General features: G+C 41.1%; 1 protein-coding gene across 2 annotated transcripts; it reads left to right on the forward strand.

Annotated features, from left to right (window-relative positions):
- The first annotated feature begins 924 nt into the window (after positions 1-924).
- slc35b2 (solute carrier family 35 member B2) lies at positions 925-20,370 on the forward strand. 2 transcript variants are annotated; one of them, XM_008125062.3, is made up of 4 exons: positions 925-1,079; positions 14,731-14,927; positions 15,458-15,618; positions 18,100-20,370. In XM_008125062.3, the coding sequence occupies exons 1-4, from the start codon at positions 1,069-1,071 to the stop codon at positions 19,036-19,038; spliced, it is 1,308 nt and encodes a 435-aa protein (XP_008123269.2). In that variant the 5' UTR covers positions 925-1,068; the 3' UTR covers positions 19,039-20,370. The 2 variants fall into 2 exon arrangements, with proteins under 2 accessions (XP_008123269.2, XP_062829857.1); XM_062973787.1 differs by lacking the exon at positions 925-1,079 and adding an exon at positions 1,174-1,513.
- Positions 20,371-21,721: the final 1,351 nt, after the last annotated feature.

Genomic DNA, 21,721 nt, shown 5'->3' on the forward strand with positions numbered 1-21,721 from the left:
CCACACCTGGAATACTGTGTCCAATTCTGGGCACCGCAGTTGAAGGGAGATGTTGACAAACTGGAAAGTGTCCAGAGGAGGGCAACTAAAATGATCAAAGGTCTCAAGAACAAGCCCTATGAGGAGCGGCTTAAAGAGCTGGGCATGTTTAGCCTGCAGAAGAGAAGGCTAAGAGGAGACATGATAGCCATGTACAAATATGTGAAGGGAAGTCATAGGGAGGAGGGAGCAAGCTTGTTTTCTGCTGCCCTGCAGACTAGGACGCGGAACAATGGCTTCAAACTACAGGAAAGGAGATTCCACCTGAACATCAGGAAGAACTTCCTCACTGTGAGGGCTGTTCGACAGTGGAACTCTCTCCCCCGGACTGTGGTGGAGGCTCCTTCTTTGGAGGCTTTTAAACAGAGGCTGGATGGCCATCTGTCGGGGGTGCTTTGAATGCGATTTCCTGCTTCTTGGCAGGGGGTTGGACTGGATGGCCCATGAGGTCTCTTCCAACTCTTCTATTCTATGATTCTATGATTCTACTCTTCACTCTTTTATCGAGATTGGTCATTGCTCTCCTCCCAAGAAGTAAACCTCTTCTGATTTACTGGCTGCGGTCGGTGTCTAAAGTCATCTTTGCACCTAGAAATATGAAGTCTGTCACTGCCTCCACGTTTTCTCCCTCTATTTGCCAGTTGTCAATCAGCCTGGCTGCCATCATCTTGGGTTTTTTTATGTCTAATCGCAACCCAACTTTTGCACTTTCTTCTTGGTTAGAAGGCACATTCATGTTTTTCCTTGTCAATTTTGCTGTCAGCCTTCTTTGGTCAGTTTTCAGAATTGTGGGAGTTGAAGTTGAAGTCCAAATCACTTGGGGGGGGGGGGGGCAAGTGTGGTCCACAATGTAGAGATGCACTCCAAAGGGAGCCTTCCGGGCCAGCAGGTGGCGCTGTGTGCTCCCGGAAGTCCCGCCCAGTGGCGCCTGAGGGAGGCGCGGCTCCGAAGTCGGCGGCGGGGGAGAAGCGGCGGCGGCAGCCGGAGGAGCAGCGGCCGGACGAAGGCGGGGGTCCGGCGGGAGGAGCCATGGGCCGCAGGTGGGCCACGCTGGAGGCGCGGTGGGGGCAGGGGAGGCAGGCCCATGCTCCCGAGAGGGAGGGAGGAAAGCAGCCCTCGCCTCCCTCCCGTCCGAGGTCCAAAGCCGAGGGATGGGCCCAAGGCAAACAGGGGCGCCTCTGAGGGAAAGGGCCCCACAAGGCCTCCCTCCCCTTAGGACTCGCCCGCTCGAGGCTGGCCTTCTCCCCTGAAACCCTTCCTGATTGTCCTTATCAAAATTAAAATCTATTGAAATACATGTTTCACGGCAAAATGTTAAACGATGCTTTCAAATATTAAGTCATATATGATGATGATGATGATGATTATTATTATTGGGTTGCTGTGAGTTTTCCGGCTGTATGGCCATATTCCAGAAGCATTCTCTCCTGACGTTTCGCCCACATCTATGGCAGGCATCCTCAGAGATTGTAAGGTCTGTTGAAAACTAGTCAAGTGGGGTTTATATATCTGTAGAAGGTCCAGGGTGGGAGAAAGACGTCTTGTCTGTTAATGTTGCAATTAATCGCCTTGATTAGCATTGAATGGCCTTGCTGCTTCAAAGCCTGGCTGTTTCCTGCCTGGGGGGAATCTTTTGTTGGGAGGTGTTAGCTGGCCATGATTGTTTCATGCCTGGAATTTTCCTGTTTTCTGAGTGTTGTTCTTTATTTATTGTCCTGATTTTAGAGGGGTTTTTTTAAATACAGGTACCCAAATTTTGTTTATTTTCATGGTTTCCTCCTCCGTTGTTGTTATTATTATTGTGGTTAAATACTGTATGAAATAAATAAACAAGGCTGTAAAGACAGATTTACTCATGAAATATTACACCATCCTTTAAAATTACAAGCCATATATTATTATTGTTAAATGTTAAATATTAAATAAATAAGGTAGGTTAAATAAAGATTTCCCCCTGACATTAAGTCTAGTCGTGTCCGATTCTGGGGGTTGGTGCTCATCTTCATTTCTAAGCCGAAGAGCCAGGTCATGTGGCCGGCATGACTGCATGGAGCACTGTTAACTTCCCGCTGGAGTGGTACCTGTTGATCTACTCACATTTGCATGTTTTCGAACTGCTAGGTTGGCAGAAGCTGGGGCTGACAGTGGGAGCTCACCCCACTCCCAGATTCGAACCACCAAGCTTTTGGTCAGCGAATTCAACAGCTCAGCGGTTTAACCTGCTGTGCCACCGGGGGCTCCTAAATGGGGCTGTAAATAGTAATTTAATTATGAAATATTACACCATGCTTTAAAATACCGAGTAGCATATGACTATTATTGTTCTTAAATATTAAATAAGTAAACAAGGTTGTAAATATTAAATAATAGTTTAATTGTGAAATATTTAACCATGCTTCCGAATGTTAAGTAACATATTATTAAATATTAAATAAACGATGCTGTACATATTTAATAATAATAATTGGATCAAATATATTAAGATGCATCGATCTGTTTAGTCATAAAATATTAAATAAATATTTTAAAATATTAAGGAGTAACACATTCAATGTTACTTGAATATATAATGCTGTAAATGGTTAATAATAATAATAATTTATTTTTTACCCTCCTCTTCTCATGTCTTGAGGCAGGGCACAACGCAGTTGAAACGCATCATCAGAAAATACATAATGCATGTACTAAAACACATTTATATTTTTAAAATCACACATATTAAAATGCATGGTATAAGGATTAAAAGACAGCAGTTATATAACACAAATTTAAAATCTATGGGTTAAATGTATTTAATATTAAATAATGTTGTAAAAGATGGAATACATAAACATAAACCCAGCAGTATGTTTAGAATGCAGCTAACAACACTACAAAGCACAGTGAGACATAAGGTGGCACAGGAGACATAAGGAGACACAGTAGAATGAATGCAATTTGACATTGCTTTAGCTGCCATGATTCAGTGCTGTGGAATCTAAGCAAGAAATGTATCGATGTTTCTTATAAGAGAGCCTGAAGATAATTTTGCACATACTGTATTTAAGAATTTGGTGTGTGAAACAAAGTTTGTGCACATTGAACAATGTGCAGAAAGTGTTGCTGTCTCAGCTAGTTTTGGAGGATTTTGGGTTTTTGGATAAGGGATACTCTGTTTGCATTTCAGAGAAGTGAACTGTCAAAACCACCTCTGAGTATTCCTTGCCTAAGAAAACCCTATAAAACTCACAAGGTTGCCAAAAGCCCACAGGTATCTTGAAGGCACTTATACACGTAAGGTGTATTATTAAGTATGTTTCAGTATTTTGAATTCAATATCAGTGCTTTTTAAAATTATAATTGGTTCAAATACAACAGCTGTCCACTTTGGGATTCACATATATGGGTTGAGCTTCCCTTTTCTGGAATTCTGAAACCTGAAATACTCCAAAAAATCAAAATTGTCTGCGTGAGTGGCTGAGATGGTGACTTGTTTGCTTTTTGATAGTTCATTCTGCTTGGAAGAGTATGTCAGCCATGCATGCAAGATGAAATTTATCTGTAATGTGGAAAATGTTTTGAGCTGTAATTCTTTTCCCAATTTCTTGTGGTGAAGCCCGACTGATAATCAGTACCCTTTTCTTGTCAACAGATTTCTTTTTTTGCATCTTGTCACAACTGCCCTGTGAGGTTGATTACTTCTAATTGCACTCCTTCCCCTTTTTTCAGACTAGCAACTTTAAGTGTTACATATAATTGTTTCTTCAAGGTTATGTAGTGATTTCACATTTTGGTAGAATTAGCATTAAGGTCTCTTTATTCTGGAGGGATATAAAGATATGAAGAAATGGTTTTATTCTGATACTACTAAACTGGAACATTGAGCTCATTAAAAGAATAAAATAGTTTTCTTCTAGTCTATATATCTTTGTCTCTTCTTTACATCCCTTCTGTTGGGTGTTACCAGTCCTCATTGCCCCCCTTCCATTTATCAAGTAAATCAAATAAAGTAACCATTTGGCTTCAGACCTATACCTATTTAATTGAACCTTAGTGTAGTTACATTCATTTGAATTTACTAAGTACACATGCACAGTATTGTATTGTTAAACTCTGGATTAATGAATCTGAAATAATTATCAGGTTGCAGACCCATTATTTTTTGAGGCTGCCATAACTGAAGCAGGGATATTCTAATCTTTTTCCATGTAGCCATATGGATAGAATGGGGACTCTGATCCATATTAGCAATTGGGATTACACAGATCTGAGATAGGAGTAGCCCCAGTATTGTAATCATCTGGATTAAAAGGAATGTGACTGTTCATCATTCTAGTTCTTGTTGGACTGCAGGTCCCAGCAGCCCTAGCCAGCATAGCCAATGATGAGGCACGCTCAGAGTTGTGTTCCATCAAGATCTGGAGGACAATTGCTACCATTAGAGTGAGTGAGGTCTTTGGTTACTTTTGGATATAGTTGAAAGTCAAAGGGTAGTTAAATTGCATTTGAAAAAATAAAGCAGTTGTATGTTTAATCAGAATTAAATCCCACATCAGTCACTGGAGCTAATCCGCATGTAAATATGCATAGGACTGCAACTTAATACATATTTGTATGCCATCAATAACCCTCAGAGTTGACAATGGAGTTTCTGTATTTTACCATGGCAAATGTCAGAAGGTGGAAGGCTGGTTTTTCTACTGAGCATAACTTGACCAGGATTTAGTTGCTGATCTCATGGAGCAAAGTTTGACTGCTTGGATACCACAGAGATCATACAAATTGCTATGTTTCCCCAGCTGCCCACCTTGAAGTAGCTGAGTGGGAGAGAAACAGACCTGCATCAGGGAAAGAAGCTCTGGATTATTTGCTTGTATAGAGGACAATTCTCAGTGGAAGTAAACAAACAAACAAACCAGAATTGACATAAACCATGTGTTAGTGTTGTGTGGGAATGTGGCCTGTATTATGTGTTAAATCAGCGTTTCTGTTCTCCCAGCCCTGTACATAATTTAAGGATATTTCCATTCTGTTTTTGTATTAAAACACACCTGCAGAGCATCTTGCATAATTAGAAAATTACTTGTACTGGTAAGAAGCAGATTAAAAGCAACGATAAAAGAAACAACCAGTAAGTTGTTTCTTGAGGGTTCATAAACACCTCCAGAAATTTAGAAATGAATAGAGAGTGGGCAAGATTGTAGAGAAACTAATAGAAAAATGTCCTACAGAGCAATTTCCATAACCTTAGTGCCATCAATGAGAAAGCCTGCTAAGTTCCATTGTACTCCATATTTCTGATGGAGGAGGAATATGAAGGAGGACTTCCACAGAAGAGCTAAGTATATGGGCAGAATTGGACTAAAAAGGTAATCCATGACATATTCAAATTTCCAGTTGCTTAAGATAGGAGGCAAGGAAAGCACAACTGTGCTAGACAATTAGTGATTAGTCTCCAAAATTCCTTTTTTGGCCAAGGTCTCTTTTGGAGTGTGTTGTGACCTCTCAGCTTCTGAATGAAATGGCATATCTGTATCCATTTTATTCTGGCTTTGGCTTGTTCATGGGAAGGAGATGGCTTTGGTTGCCTTAGTGGGCAACCTACATTAGGGACTAGATGGGGAAATGTGTCCCTGTTGGTTCTGCTAGACATCTCAGTGTTTTTTTTTGTTTTGTTTTGGGTTTTTTTTTTGATACCATCAGCTATGGGAACTTTCTGGGCACTCCTTTCCATTTCACTTCCAGGAAGCTGCTGAACTTTGGACCAGCTAAAATTTCTAAACCAGTTTTAAAGGAATGCCCTCTATGTATGTTGCAATGGTCAGGATTGCACAGACATGGATAATAGTTGCTAGGGCTTATTTTTGAGGAAAGGAAGGAGCAGATTTCTTGGGAAAGACTGATAAAAAGTGCATTGGACCACAGCAGAGAATCCATGAGTACTCCTAAATGTACAATGTGTTATTTCAGAAATGAGATGCTTCGTCTTGTGGTTCCTTTGCCAGTGGAGTGGTGATTCCTCTCCAGATTTAGCTGGAACATAGCTGGCATTCCACACACACACACACCTATCTTTAAGGTTCCAGATAAAATTCATACTGGATCCACTGCTCAACAGACATGGAGCCATGGGCCCCACTTGGGATGAAGAAACACTTCTGTAGATTAACTGGTGTATTTACTACATCTGTATCACTCTGATGTTAGTCCCAGTCTATGCCAAAATACTCCAGGGACCATGTCAGTAAAACTTACTCTTGGATCAGATAAAAATGAATGAGAGTTATGTTACTAGTGTATAGATGGTTTAATATTCCTTGCCCAAGAAAACACCATGAAGGTCATAAAAGTGCCCTAAGTTAACAGGCAGCCACAGGACATATACACTCTCATTATAGTAGTTGAGCTCGTTTCAAAACCGTATCCGCCTCTCCATCTTCTTATGTTTTGTCATTGTAAATGAAAAGCACATAAAGGTCATATCCTGCATCCTCATCAATCTGCTCTTCAGCTCTAATAATACCTCATGAAGTGTTTTTTGTTTGCCTTGTGGTGTTTGGTAATCTCAGTTTTAAAAGATAAAACATTTTCTGCAGCTGAGTTTACTTGAATTCAGATGAGCCTGAAATTCAACCGTTAATGCCACTGGAGTGTAAGTATGTAAATTAAAAAGATGGTTAGATTAAATCACTAACCATATTGACTTTCTACAGGAAGTTTGGTAGATTTACTCATTTCAAGTTCATTGTTCACGTGAGAGCCAGTTGTATCCTGCTTTGTAAATGATTGTTTGGCATGAAAACTTACAATGTTTCATCTCCTGATACACACAGAAAGCTAGTTAACCAGCAACTCCTGGTTCTGTGCACCAGGAAGACCTTAGGCTGGAGATGCCAGATATAAAAAGGGCTTGGTTTTTAATTCGCTCTTGCCCTGGAGCTGGCATTGAAATTGGCCTTAGCATTTAAAATGTCCTTTTTGTTGGTCATGAAAGTTGGCAAAGATTAGCATGACTTTATAATTTGTAAAGTAGAAGGCAGTAAGAGGCGGGTTACAGGATGAGGGCTAATAAGTTGAAATTAAATCCAGACAAGACAAAGGTACTCCAGGTTAGTTGGAAGGCGGATCGGGATATGGGGTTACAGCCTGTGTTGGATGGGGTCACACTCCCTGGAAGACACAGTTGCGCAGTCTGGGGGTGCTCCTGGACTCATCGCTGATCCTGGAACCCCAGCTGTTGGTGGTGGCCAGGAACGCCTTTACACAATTAAAACTTGTGAAACAGCTGCGCCCATACCTTGAGACGCCTGATCTGGCCATGGAAGTCCATGCCTTAGTCACATCCCACTTGGACTACTGAAACACTCTCTACATGGGGCTGCCTTTGAAGATAGTTTGGAAGCTTCAACTGGTTCAGAGATCGACAGCCAGATTACTAACAGGAGCCCCGTACAAGGAGAGATCCACTCCCATGTTGTGGCAGCTCTACTGGTTGCCTGCTTGCTTCTGGGCTAAAGACAAAATGCTGGTCAGTACCTTTGAAGCCCTAAATGGCTCGGGTCCAGGCTCGCATCTCCTCTTACAAACCAGCCTGGGCACTGTGGTCAGTGGAGGAAGCCCTGCTCTCAGTCCCACTCCCATCTCAAGTATGGCTGGTGGGAATGAAAGAGAGAAAGGGAGGGAGGGAGGGAGTCTTCTCCATGGCCGCACTCCACCTCTAGAACTCCCTCCCTAAAGATATAAGGCTGCCACCCTCCCTTTTCTCCTTCAGAAAACAACTAAAGACCTAACTCTGCTCATTAGCAAATGGAGAGGAGGAGGATAAATTAATGAAAGACCACTTCCAGATCCTGATTGAGAACTATGCTGTATCTGGGCTCTGTCGGTCTATGTCAGCCCAATTTACCACCATAGGCTACATAATCCAACCCACACAACTGTGTTGAACTTCAGTTGGCTTTTGTAAATTACTGCGAATATTTATTTATATTTTATGTCACTATATAATTCTTGTTTGATTCTGTCTGGCTATATTGGTTTGATTTATCAATGTTATGTTCAATTCACTGATATTAGGTTTAATTTGATGTTATGTTTTTAACACTGTTTTCATATGTGGGATCTTGTTGGGATTTTCTGCCAATATCTATCCTTTTTATGAAGGCATTGAATGTATGCCGTTGTTTGTTGGAATCCACCTTCGGGGAGATAGGACGGAATAGAAATAAAGTTTTCATTATTATTATTATTACTATTACTACTACTACATACATGACTGTTAGCCTTATTCATCTCCTCAATTTTCATACATACATCTCCCCATGGAAACAACAGATTAAAATAAAGCAACAAATAAACATTTAGCATTTTAAGACAGCTAATTGTTAAGATGTTGTGGCACTCTATATTTCTGTTGTTGTTCCCACCAGCACAGACCAAATGCATATGGTTAGGAACCCTGAGATAATATATGAACTGTTGCTACAAACCAAGTATAGGCAGTCCTCAAGTTACAAACAAGATAGGTTCTGTAGATTTGTTCTTAAGTTGAATTTGTTTGTAAGTCGGAACAGATACATTTTTAAAGTGTAACTCCAGCTAAAGGTATGTATTTTTAAAGCTTTGGATATCATAGGGAAATGTTAACACCCCTGTGGTGTTTGTTTTACTGTCTGTGCTCCTGTTCAGAAAATTTCACATCCCCATGATAATTGGATTTTGAAAAATGTGGCTTGTTGTGGAAACAAGGATTGGTGAGAAAGTCCCAGTGGAGACACCTTTTCCCCCATGAGAACTCTTTCAGGAGTGAATTTCCCTTCCTAGGAATAGACTTCTCTCCCTTGCTGTTGTCTCACCCCCGTTCTTAACTATGAGTCATTTGTAAGTATGATGTTTGTAACTCAGCGACTGCCTATACCTGGAAGAACTGTATAGAGTGAAGAATGAATCAAAGACAAATCATTGGCAATGGTGATATGTGAGGTGATTGATTACCAAACTGTATTAGAATATCAGATAAATTAAAGAAAAGCTGTGCAAGATCATTGCACATTGGTATATGTTACACAGGAGTAAATATACCCTACTACAAACAGTGCGGAATTAAATAAGACATACAAGTAATAGGTGCCACCATGGATCTCTTTTTAATGCAGATTAAACAAGTTCATGAAGCATAGTGTGATCAAGGGCTGCTAGTAATGATGTCTATATACTACCAGCAGGATTATATGCAGAAACGTGTGTTATTACTTGATAGATGATTTTGACTGTGTATCCAGAAAAGAGAAGGCCTGGAAATATAAATTACAAAACATTTCCACAGAATAACAGTAACACTAGCACACTGGCAACTAAGGTCCGCATAGTCAAAGCAATGATATTCCCCATAGTAACCTATGGTTGCGAGAGCTGGACCATAAGGAAGGCTGAGCGAAGGAAGATAAACGCTTTTGAACTGTGGTGCTGGAGGAAAATCCTGAGAGTGCCTTGGACCGCAAGAAGATCCAACCAGTCCATCTGTCCGGCCGCTCACTGGAGGGAAGGATATTAGAGGCAAAGTTGAAGTATTTTGGCCTTGAAGTGACTGGCTTGACCTTGAAGAAACTGGGGGGGGGGGACGGCTACAGGGAGCTCTAGCGTGGACTGGTCCATGAGGTCACGAAGAATCGGAAAAGACTATGTGACTGAGCAGCAGCAGCACTGCTACAAATAGTATGAGCAAAAAGGACATTTGTTCTAAGACTTAATTGTATTCTCCCTTTTGTGGGTTCATTGCCGTTTTCACCTAGACTGGATGTCTATTGAAAATATTCCTTTTCTTCCTTTAGAACTATATTTTGAATTATCTGAAGGGTTGAGGTCTGCCAAGGAGATTTTGTCCCAGGCTTCTCTTAACCAAGCAGAGAGCAGTTTACCTTTGAGGTAGTGTGTGTGTGTGTGTGTGTGTGTGTGTGAGAGAGAGAGAGAGAGAGAGAGAGAGGGAGGGAGGGAGGGAGGGAGGGAGGGGGGGGAGCATGCCTGCCTAGTGTGAATGGAAACAGTAGATGTATAGATGAGCTCGAACTTTCTGGCTGCTTTGTGGGTTTGAAATTATGAAAGCTCCTTTCATGCCCAGCAGTGGTGCTGATGTTCCCTGTCTGGCAGAAGTGAGGGCATACCTGTAACACTGGTGACCCTGTCTGAAGTAATTCAGATGAGAAAACAGAGTAAAAATACTTTACTGAATAAGGACCTGCTGAACCAAGGACATGGGAGAACTATCGTTTGGCCGCCTTAGTCTTGTGCTTAGAATAACACCACATTGGAGCTGGTTTGAACAATGTAAGTGCTGCAACATTTGAGATAGCCAAATATTTGGAAATATGCTCAAGCAGTTGGGAGAAACTATGTGTGAAAAGATGTACTATAGATGTTAGCTGTATTATTGCCTTGAGTGTTTTTATAATGTATGTTTTTATAAGAAACCACTTGATTTCTTTTTAAAGAACAGCCTGCCTCCTTGATGAAAAATCCTGGGTTTAATACAGTCCTAGTCACATGAGGAAATGTACATAATGGATTTTTAAGAAAGTGCATATTGCAACAATAGTATTGGCAAATTCTGCACTTCTGGGAAACTTCCAAATCCCAAACCAAAGCATTTACCAAACTTTGGAGTATATTGTTGGATCATTTTTCTCAGGCTATAATTGTATTTTTGACTATATAAAGCATCTTTTGTTTCTGTTCTCACAACAGTCTTGTGGTAATACTTGAAACTGTTCTGCCCAGTGAGTTTTATGCAGGTAAAAGATTCAAATCTCAGTGTCTTGTATCCAACACCTACAGTAGAGTCTCGCTTATCCAACGTAAACGGGCCGGCAGAATGTTGGATACGCGAATATGTTGGATAATAAGGAAAGATTAAGGAAAAGCCTATTAAACATCAAATTAGGTTATGATTTTACAAATTAAGCACCAAAACATCATGTTATACAACAAATTTGACAGAAAAAGTAGTTCAATACACAGCAATACTATGTTGTAATTACTGTATTTACGAATTTAGCACCAAAATATCATGATGTATTGAAAACATTGACTACAAAAATGCGTTGGATAATCCAGAACGTTGGATAAGCGAATGTTGGATAAGTGAGACTCTACTGTACTTATTCTGTGTATGGAGCACATTGGTCCAGATTTGGAAATTCATAAATTACCCTGTTTGCAGTATCAGGCCCCAGATGTGATGATATATATCCCTAAAATGACACCACATTTAGGACAAGGAAGCTACAATTTGTTAAATGCCTTGGTTTGGTGTCTGGAAAAGCTTCCCAGAAGTGTGTAGTATTGGTTATGTTGATCTTACAACAGAGAAAGCATTACACAGTTTTTAGTATTTATCTGGAAGCCTCTAGAGTATTATATATGCAGAGTTCTAAAAATATATTTTAAATTCCCGAGTTCAGTTCCAGCCATACACTTTTATGCAACTAGACTTGGGGCTTTTTCTAGCAGTTGTTTCTATATGTTTGGTCATGTCTGCCACAGTGAACTAATAATGCAATAGGGCAAATAACTGAAATTGACCTCTGAGTATAATGGGCTTACTTTGGGACTTACTCAGAACCAATTATTTGTGGTTTTGTATCTTGAAAATCATCTTGCAATGCTTGCCTCAGGCTGTTGGTGGGTGTTGGAGTTGGGCCATCAGTCTGAAGAGTGCTAATTCTGCGAACCTTTACTTCATAATGAAAACCAGATGAAGTTATTGTGTAGAACAGCAGTGCATGCTTGGGATTTAATTCTTTTCAACATATTAGGTTGGATCCAGCTTTATTTCCATGGTGGAGACATTCTCTGAACTCACCCACCAGCAAAAAAGGGAGGGCCAGCGTCACCAATTCCCCCTCTCTTGGTACTCCCCTATACCACTTCTCCTTTTTTGAAGAGGTTTCCAACACTCCAGCACAGATGGCGAGTAGTAGATTAAGGATTGCAGTAGGAACAACGGATCGGTGAGAATTGCTGCCTCCTCTGTTCTGCCAGAACATTTCCCTTCTGGATCAGAGCCTTTTGTGGATGGAAGTATAGGCAGGTTCTAGATTCAGCTCAATGAGAACTGAGTAGGGTTTGAGAGGTTTAATATTGATCATAGTATATGTGGAAGGACGGGACATCTGCAAACCACATACATTTAGATGTAGTATATTAATAATTGTGGGGGTTTTTTTGTTAGAAAGGGGGAGAAAAATATTCATAATTCTGTTAAATAACTTGCCAGTATGTAAGCATCATTTTTGAGGCTCAGGAAGCACAGTGGCCAGGGTGAGTGACTTTACAGATGTTTCCACATCCAAACCTTAGAGTTTTGTGTAGCTCCTTGTCCCTCCTGGACTCTCCCTGCCTCCTCTTCTGATTTTCAGTATTCCTCTCCAACTCTTTGCTTTGTTCCAGTACATACTGCTCTTTCCAAATGTTCATAACGGAGACGGTTTCATAACCTTGCAGGGAACATTTCAGTTGAGACTATGTAATTTCCTCTTCTGTGAATAGGGTGAAATGTCAGTCATTGATCTGTCTGCCATTTTTGATTGGTATCATTTTGGACCTCCATAGCCCACTCCCATGTGCATGGTAAATTTCTACATGACTCATTGGCATTTTCACCCTGATGTGTGAAAATGTGTCCCAGTGACTTCCTCTAGATTTTTATGAGTGATTGATCCTATTTTGCCTTTTCTGCCCAACAATTTTAACTATATTTTCTACATGATGTTTCTGAGAATCTTTTCTACAAAGTGTTTGTTTTGTAGGAAGGACTCAGCGGTTGAGCAATACCAGGATCTGCTTGTTCCTGTTCATGTCAGGAAGATGATATTTAGAGTTTACTCTTGTTTGCCAGTGGATACAACATCCTCAGTTTATTATGTTTCTATTTTAGTTCATGTAAAAAGTATATGGAGATTTGACAAACTAGAGCTTGTAATTGCTTCTGCCCTTGGTAATATGCCATATCAAGTGAACGGGTCAGCAGACTTTCAAATAAATATGGGAAATTCATACACAACAGTGACTCCACTCAGTCCTGAAAATGCAGTTTAGCACATTTGCTTCTAAAATCCTGTCCATTTGCTCCATGTTTTGCCTTATATGAGCCCTTCTGGATCTAACCCAATGCCCCTGTTGGTGCAGTGGGTTAAACCCTTGTGCCAACGGGGACTGCTGACCTGAAGGTTGGGTTGCTGACCTGAAGGTTGCTGATTTGAATCCAGGGAGAGCACGGATGAGCGCCTTCTGTCAGCTCCAGCTCCCCATGGGGACATGAGAGAAGACTCCCACAAGGATGGAAAACCATCAAAACATCTGGGCATCCCCTGGGCAACATCCTTGCAGACGGCCAATTCTCTCACACCAGAAGCGACTTGCAGCTTCTCAAGTCACTCCTGACACGAAAAAATCCCAATGCCCAGCTACTTTAGCATTCCTTTCACCTCAGCCAGCTTGATACCTATGGGAAGCCTGAGTCCTCCAGTATTCTCATTCATTAGATGACTCCAGTTCTGGCATATAAAGGAAGAAAACCCCCCCTATCTGATTTCTGCACATCATGCAGTATTTTATATACAGGCAGTCCCCGAATTATAAACATCCGACTTACGAACGACTCCTAGTTAAGAAATAGGGTGAAACAACAGGAAGTAAGAGACATCTACCCCCAAGAAAGAAAAACCACTCTTGGAAGACATCATGGGAAAAAGGGGTCTCCACTGAAGGTTTAGCACCAATCCTTGTTTCCACAACAAGCCAAATTTTGCAAAGTCCAATTTTCACAGGGACAGAAAGTGAGGTAAATCTACTGAACAGGGCACAAGCAGCAAAACAAACACTACAGGGGTCTTAACCTTTCCCTATGTATATATTTTGGCTGGAATTACACTTAAAATGTACCTGTTTTGACTTACATACACATTCAACCAGAACAAACTGGCAGAACCTATCTTGTTTGTAACTTGGGGATTGCCTGTATCCTGCTTTTTTCTATATAAAATAACCCTAAACCTTTCAACATAGTTCTAGCTTTTGACTCTGGTTACTTGTTTCTGTACCTTTTGCAATATCATTTTGCAGTGTGGTTATCAGATACAGTAGAGTCTCACTTATCCAACATAAACGGGCCGGCAGAACGTTGGATAAGCGAATATGTTGGATAATAAGGAGAGATTAAGGAGAAGCCTATTAAACATCAAATTAGGTTATGATTTTACAAATTAAGCACCAAAACATCATGTTATACAACAAATTTGACAGAAAAAGTAGTTCAATATGCAGGAATGCTAAGTAGTAATTACTGTATTTACGAATTTAGCACCAAAATATCACGATGTATTGAAAACATTGACTACAAAAATGCGTTGGATAATCCAGAACGTTGGATAAGCGAGTGTTGGATAAGTGAGACTCTACTGTGTGTGTGTGTGTGTGTGTGTGTGTGTGTGTGTGTATATATATATATATATATATATATATATATATATATAAATTTCATGTGATTATTCTTTAGATTTGTACAAAGGCATTGTGATATTGATATATTTGTGTTTAATTACTATTTCTAGAGGGTTGGAAATCTTGTATGTGCTCCAAGAACACAGTTGGTTCTTTTTTCTTCTTACTGGCCTTGTGGGTTGCCTTGGGCTTACTGCCTCTTCTTCTTTTTGACAGGTTCTGTCTGGCTTTCCTGCTGGCTGCTCTCCCCACAGTGACTGCTAACGACGAAGTACCACCGGTTGTTCACCAGGACTCCTGGGGAGACTTCTGGCTGTTCCGTTTTTTGGTCAACGCTGCTGGCTATGCAAGCATTGTGATACCAGGTTTCTTGCTTATACAGTATTTTAAAAAGAAGAATTACCTTGAAACAGGTATGTAGCAGTAATATGCAACCTCTTTGGACATAACTGTCTCCTTAACATTGCTGCTAATCTTCTTCCTCAGTTCCTCAGTTATACTTCACCATGCTGACTGATAACTGTCATAAAAGCATCACCATACATCATTGTATGGTATTAGTAAACATCCATAGTCATTGTTAAGTTAAGGAAACTTGGGGATCTGCGAGTCACAGCTAAACAGTTACTCGACCATTAAAAAGCACAGTGTCTGGACCACCATCTCCATGGTTTTCTTTTATCACTGGAGTTAAATATGTGGGTTGGACTGGATGAGCCTTGTGGTCTCTATGATTCTGTGTTTGTCTCATCTTAACTTGGCTAAGCACCTCAAGTGAATTAAGGGTGGAAGTGGACTAGAGAAGAAGATTTTGAAATGGCCATCAAAGAATCCAGATGGGAATTGGTGATTGTAGGGGTCCCCATTGGAAGTCAGTTTTGGTTGATGTAGCTTTTCCTCAGTTCTGTGGCTAACTTTCTCCCTCTCTTCCCCTCTCTCTTAGGCCGTGGCATTTGCTTTCCTGTTATCAAGTCGTGTGTCTTTGGCAACGAGGCCAAATCAGCACATCAGGATGATGTCTTGCTCACAGCTCGGAATGAGACGGTCGAATCCTCCACAGCCCGGCAGGTTTTTAAACTGCTCTTTTGTGCAGCAGGCCTACAGGTAAACAGAACATACTTTGCTGTGCTTCAGGGTGTGATAAGGGGAAAGTCATAAACCGCTTCTGTGATTGCAAGAGTTGGTGTCATATATCCATATTGTTTATTCGGTGGCAAGTATGATAATTTTTGCTTTGTAGCCTTCTCAGTCATCATTTTCACAGTGATCATGTAATAAGATGGTTACATCTCTCATTTACAAGTGAGCATAAGACCTGAAAACATGGTCAAAATATAGAACAGAATAAAGCAAGTTTTTGAACGTGGGTTGAAGTACCTTACCACACTTGCCGTCCTGTCCCCCAAACTGTAGTACTTGTACAGCTGTGGCGCAGCTGGCTAGTAACCAGCTGTTATAAATCACTACTGACCGAGAGGTCAGGAGTTCGAAGCCCGGGTCGGGTTAAGCCTCCGACCATTAAAAAAAAAAAAATAGCCCCGGCTTGCTGTTGACCTAACAGCCCTGAAAGACAGTTGCATCTGTCAAGTAGGGAAAATTTTGGTACGCTTTATGCGGGAGGCTAATTTAACTAATCTACAACACCATAAAACTGCTCACGAGGAAAAGAATGAAGGAAGAACAGCCACCAATGGACAGTGAAGCAACAGCTCCCCCTGTGGCCGAAATCGTGAAGCTGGAAAGATGTTAAAAAATGCCTCTGTGTCTGTCTAAAACTGAATGTTGTTTGTCTGTTGGCATTGAACGTTTGCCATATATGTGTTCATTGTAATCCGCCCTGAGTCCCCTTCGGGGTGAGAAGGGCGGAATATAAATACTGTAAATAAATAAATAATAAATATGTTTTGGTGGGCTATAAACTTTTCACAGATTGTAACTCCCTTTAGTCAGTGAATGCTAGTGAGACTGGTAGATATTAGCTGTATTATGTATCGAAAGACAGATTTGTGAAAGTGATGTTTTTCCTTTTGTTCACTTTCCTAAATTAATATTCTTTTTGACATCATTAAAGGTTGCAAATACATCTTGTGTATTAATTGTAAATTTAGTATTCATTTGATATTATAGGGAGCCTGTTGATATAAACCTTTGATGAATCAGAGTTAAAGATTCTTCTCTTCCCTAAATCTCTGATCACTTTTCTAGAAGACAAAAATATTTGAAACATCAAGCAACATAGAACTGTAGTTCATGGCATTTCTCCCAGTCATTTCTGAATGGAGGCTAGAGCATTAGATTGAGATTTCTGATTCCTTTGAGCAGAAATATTTATCTTTCTAATCAGTTTCTGTTGGACTGGAAATATGCTTGTCAAATCTCTCCTGTTTCTGCAGAATATTGATAAGAAATATGTGTAGTACTTCTGCTTTTTAAGCAGCTGTCATTATAAAATAAACTTTGCTCCAGGCACCCAAAAGACTGCAGTCACCCATGTGTAGAATTGATTTGACAGTTTATTAGTTTTACATATGGCTACTCCTAGGTAATGAAGTTTGCAAATTCATGTAGTGCCACAAGCCCCTGAGTGGTATTTGTAGCCAAAAAAAGAGGAGCAAGGTGCCTTTTATTACTGCACTGAAGCAATACATGCTTGCCTTTCCTTTTAACAAGAAGGTTTCATGTCATTCTAAATTCCTACAGCAGGATTATATTTCTTGTATTTCTGAAGTGTTGAGATGATTGCTTCTCTTTTTTTCAATGAATTAGCAGCTCCAATAAGGAAAACAATTTATGCTGTTATTGTAAAAGCTGCTGCTGAAATAAAGGTTTTCTTAGCAGTGGTGTACCTGCTGCAGTACTTTCTTTCGGTGCCTGTTTCTAATCCAGAAAACAGTAAAATATGTAACGTTGTGATGGTCATCTCATAAAGCAGATACCAGATGGTATCCAGATTGTTTGTTCAGATAAGATATTTTGCCTTGGCATTTCCTGCCTTCTGGCTGTACTAGTATTTGATATTTGCAGTTTTAAACTGTAGGTGGTGCTCTTACTTCATTTGGCATAGAAAGTATTCTAGTTCTTTTGGGAGGAAGTGAATAACAAATCAGGTTGTTCTACTTGGGAAGGGAAATAAATTCTCATCATGTGTAACCTTGGCTTCGTTTCAGATAATAATAAAACTTTATTTCTATACCACTGTAATGCTTGGAAACGTTACTTCTTAGAGTATAATTCCCAGAACCCTGCAGCTAGTATAGCCAGTCAATGGATTTGGTTGAAGGATTCTGTAGCCCGAAGTAGTTACTAAGATCTGGTAGACTGATAAGTATTGGAAAGGTTGATGCTGTACTATCTTTGGGAAGCTCGCCAGGACAGAGTTATTCAAACAGCTGGATCTAGGTGTGGTTGTATTGCAGTTTCTATCGTCCATTATTGTTGGCCACGCTGGCTAGGTGTAATAGGAGCTGGAGTCCAACAGCATCCTAGAGAACCAGAAACTACATGGGTCCTACTGACGGAATCTCCAGGTTGCCATTGCCATTTATATCATAGTAAGGTTGCCTTTCAAATCTTCTCCTTTTGCAGATATCCTACCTGACATGGGGTGTTCTCCAGGAACGTGTGATGACCAGAACGTATGGTGCAACTGAATCAGACCCTGGAGAGAAGTTTAAGGATTCCCAGTTCCTGGTCTTCATGAACCGAATTCTTGCCTGCACTGTGGCTGGCCTCTACTGTGCCCTGATCAAGCAGCCCAGGCATGGCGCTCCCATGTACAAGTATTCCTTTGCTTCCCTTTCCAACATTCTCAGCAGCTGGTGCCAATACGAGGCACTCAAGTACATCAGCTTCCCCACCCAGGTACTGGCCAAAGCCTCCAAGGTGATCCCAGTCATGCTAATGGGCAAACTCGTCTCCCGCAAGAGCTACGAATACTGGGAGTACCTGACAGCTGCTCTCATCTCCGTTGGAGTCAGCATGTTCTTGCTCACCAGCACTCATGGCAAGCAGCTCTCCACTGTCACCACTTTCTCTGGCGTGGTCCTCTTGGCTGGCTACATTGCCTTTGACAGCTTCACTTCCAACTGGCAGGATGCTCTCTTTACCTACAAAATGTCCTCAGTGCAAATGATGTTTGGAGTGAATGTCTTTTCGTGCCTCTTCACCGTAGGCTCGTTGCTGGAGCAAGGTGCCTTACTGGAGTCTGTTCGCTTCATGGCCCGCCATTCGGAGTTTGCGGCCCATGCCGTCCTCCTTTCGGTATGCTCTGCCTTTGGGCAGCTTTTCATCTTCTACACCATCAACCAATTTGGAGCGGCTGTCTTCACCATCATCATGACTTTACGTCAAGCTTTTGCCATCCTCCTCTCCTGCCTCATCTACGGCCACGCCGTGACTGTCATGGGAGGGCTGGGAGTAGCCGTAGTCTTCATAGCACTCTTTCTCCGTGTCTATGCTCGCAGTCGGATGAAGAAAAGAGCAAAAAAGCCACCCGTTGGTGAAAGCCCTGTGCAAAAGGTTTAGAGCCAGAGGGGCAAAGCATGCTCCCCCTAAACTCTTGCCAGACCCAAAGCACTTGCTTAAGCACTCTCATGAGCCCAGCAAGAAGCTGGAAAGGGAGGAACTTTGACACCCCCCCCCCCTTCAGCTGATTTTTTTGAAAATTACTGCTGGGGTGGCTTGGAAGACATGGGAGTTCTTTCCCCCTGTTGTCAGAGCATTTCTTTGCTTAAGAAAGGAGTGATTGATATTCCTTTCCCTGGGAATGAGAGTTGGTGAGCCTAGTGTCCCCTGGGACTTATCATTTTGGAGCAAGATGGTTGCTTTATGTTCAAGGCAAATTCACCCTGTCTTGGAGATTGCTGCAGTTCTCCTTCTGCTGGCTATAATGGAGCTGCATATAAGGGAACCAGAATAAACTTCAAAAATTAAAATAAGCACTCTAAAATGTCAGAATTGAATAGAAAGGTCGGTAATCATTACAGCCATGGCCTCTACTGAAAATCAAGAGATTCTGAATTTTACCCTACCTGATCTCAAGATGGTCTTCAGAATAGCTTCTTAAACCACAATCCGATTTTCCGGCTCAGCATTCACTACTTTTGTCCCCTGGCTTACAATTTGCAAACTGTGGACCTTCCCTGATGTCATTTTTTTTTTAGTTGTTGACCATCCTCTCCTTTTACTGCCAAACTAAATCCCAGAATCCCCTGAAACCATCTCAGGATGCATTTGGGGATTTACAGTTGCTGCAAGCAGTTTAGAAAAGCACAAATATTGCCTTTTTTCAACCATCTCTTTGAAACCAGTTCATGATATTTTACCTTTCTTGGCAAGGTGATATTGGAGAGGGTGCCCCCATACATCCCAAATCCTTTCTCTATCGGCAACTTTTCAGAGGTTGCTCACAGATAATACTAGGAGCCACATTGAGTGACTTTGAGCTCATGTATTGTTTTTTACATGGCTTAGCCGGCCCTTTTAAGCCAAGAAGTATTCCAAAGCCCCTTGGGATTATTCCACAGCTTTCTGGAAGCAACGTGCTTTTTAGGTAGTAAGCTGGCTGATGGGGCTCTGCTGCCATTACTGGCTGCACAGCTCTGACCTTTTGTTTTATCCTCTTTTTGGACAGTAGCTCTGAGCTTTCTGATTTGCATCCCAGAGGCCTGTTTGAATTGTCATTTTCTCCATAATTAGCTGCTGAGACCTGGATGCAGAACTGGAGCTGCATTTGGAGAAAGTCTGGGTTTTGCCCATTTAAACATTTTATTGTTACAACTGATATTGTGCAGGGGAAATGTTTTGGTACTCTTGAAATGCAACTCTCATTTTATTAAATTTAAAAGATGCTGCAAATGGCCTGGATATGTTTCTAAGCACTCAGAAAGGGTTTGTGTGAAAGTCCAAAGTGAATTAGTCTCTTGGCTGGGTTGCTTTATTTGTTCAGCTTCAACAGATGCTCATCTTACAGAATTAAGCACTTTATTTTCACAGTGGAAAAGCCCTCCTGAGAATGAGAGCATCTGATGGTGGGGGTCATCATTGCTTAGAATGATGGTGAGTTAACCTGGACAGGGCTTGTGTGAACAGAATGTTCTACTGGTTAGATCTTTGTGCCAATAAACAGGATTCTTGTTTGCACTAAGGCAGGCAGGATTTCTAAGAACTCCCCCACCCCCAAATTGGGATTACAGCTCCACAAGCCTTGTCCATTGCCCATGGTGGCTACTTTTCAGAACTGTAATCCAAAACATGAGGATGCTGGTCTGCCCACCTTTATGCTACAGGGTAGGCTAAGAAACTTCTCATTATCAGATGTAAATGGTGCTGCAGGGGAAAAAAAAGGTAAGGCAAGGACCATTACCTCTCTTACTTTACACCATTGCTTTCTGTCCCTGCTATATGTTGATGTTTTTATGAGGTAAAACAAATCTACATTTAGAAAAAAGCTACTGAAAATTGTGGATCTTGACAAGCTGGAACATACCCAGAGAAGAGTGACCAGAATGATAAAAAGTCTGAACCCTATGAGAAGCAAGTGAGGCAGTTGGGTATGTTTAGCATTGAGAAAAGGCTAAGAGGAGACATGATAGCCATTTGAAAAAAAAAATCACATTGAAAAGAAAGGGGTAAGTTTGTTTTCTGTTGCTCTGGAGACCAGGACATGGAGCAATTTGCATGAAGAAATTCCACCTAAACATTACAAAGAACCTCCTGGCGGAAAGAGCTGTTTACCAGTGGAATATTCATCTTTGAATATTCCACTGGTAAACTGGTGGTGGTCTCCTTCTCTAGAGGTTTTTAAATAGAGGCTGGATAGCCATCTGTCAGGAGTACTTTGATTATATATTCCTGCATGGCAGGACTGGATAGCCTTTAGGATCTCTTACAACTCTGCTATACATAGTCATGTTACAAGGGAAAAGATGAAGGCAACCAGATAGTTAGCATAAAGTTGGAATGAAAGAGCCAAAGAGGAGGAATGCGATGCAGCAGTGTAGCTGTTTAAAAAAGTATAGTATGAGTGGTGGCTGAAAGGTGTGCAGAATATGAACAGGCAGGCTCCCAAGGTGGCTCCCAATGTATTCAAGACAAAACGGTGCTGCAAGGGATTTTTACATCTGTAGTTTAGTTATGGGTAGAACACCTGGCACCTCAATTATGCTTGGTATGGCATGTCCTATCACAATCGGGATTAAATATTTTC

The sequence above is a fragment of the Anolis carolinensis genome, chromosome 1 (genome assembly GCF_035594765.1).
Source record: "Anolis carolinensis isolate JA03-04 chromosome 1, rAnoCar3.1.pri, whole genome shotgun sequence".
Taxonomy (NCBI): domain Eukaryota; kingdom Metazoa; phylum Chordata; class Lepidosauria; order Squamata; family Dactyloidae; genus Anolis; species Anolis carolinensis.

Coding starts and splice junctions, on each gene's coding strand:
- slc35b2 (XM_062973787.1), top strand. CDS start 1,440: ATGGCCATATTCCAGAAGCATTCTCTCCTGACGTTTCGCCCACATCTA. Junction 1,514..14,730: donor GCATCCTCAGAGATTGTAAG/GTCTGTTGAAAA, acceptor TCTTTTTGACAG/GTTCTGTCTGGCTTTCCTGC. Junction 14,928..15,457: donor GAAGAATTACCTTGAAACAG/GTATGTAGCAGT, acceptor CCTCTCTCTTAG/GCCGTGGCATTTGCTTTCCT.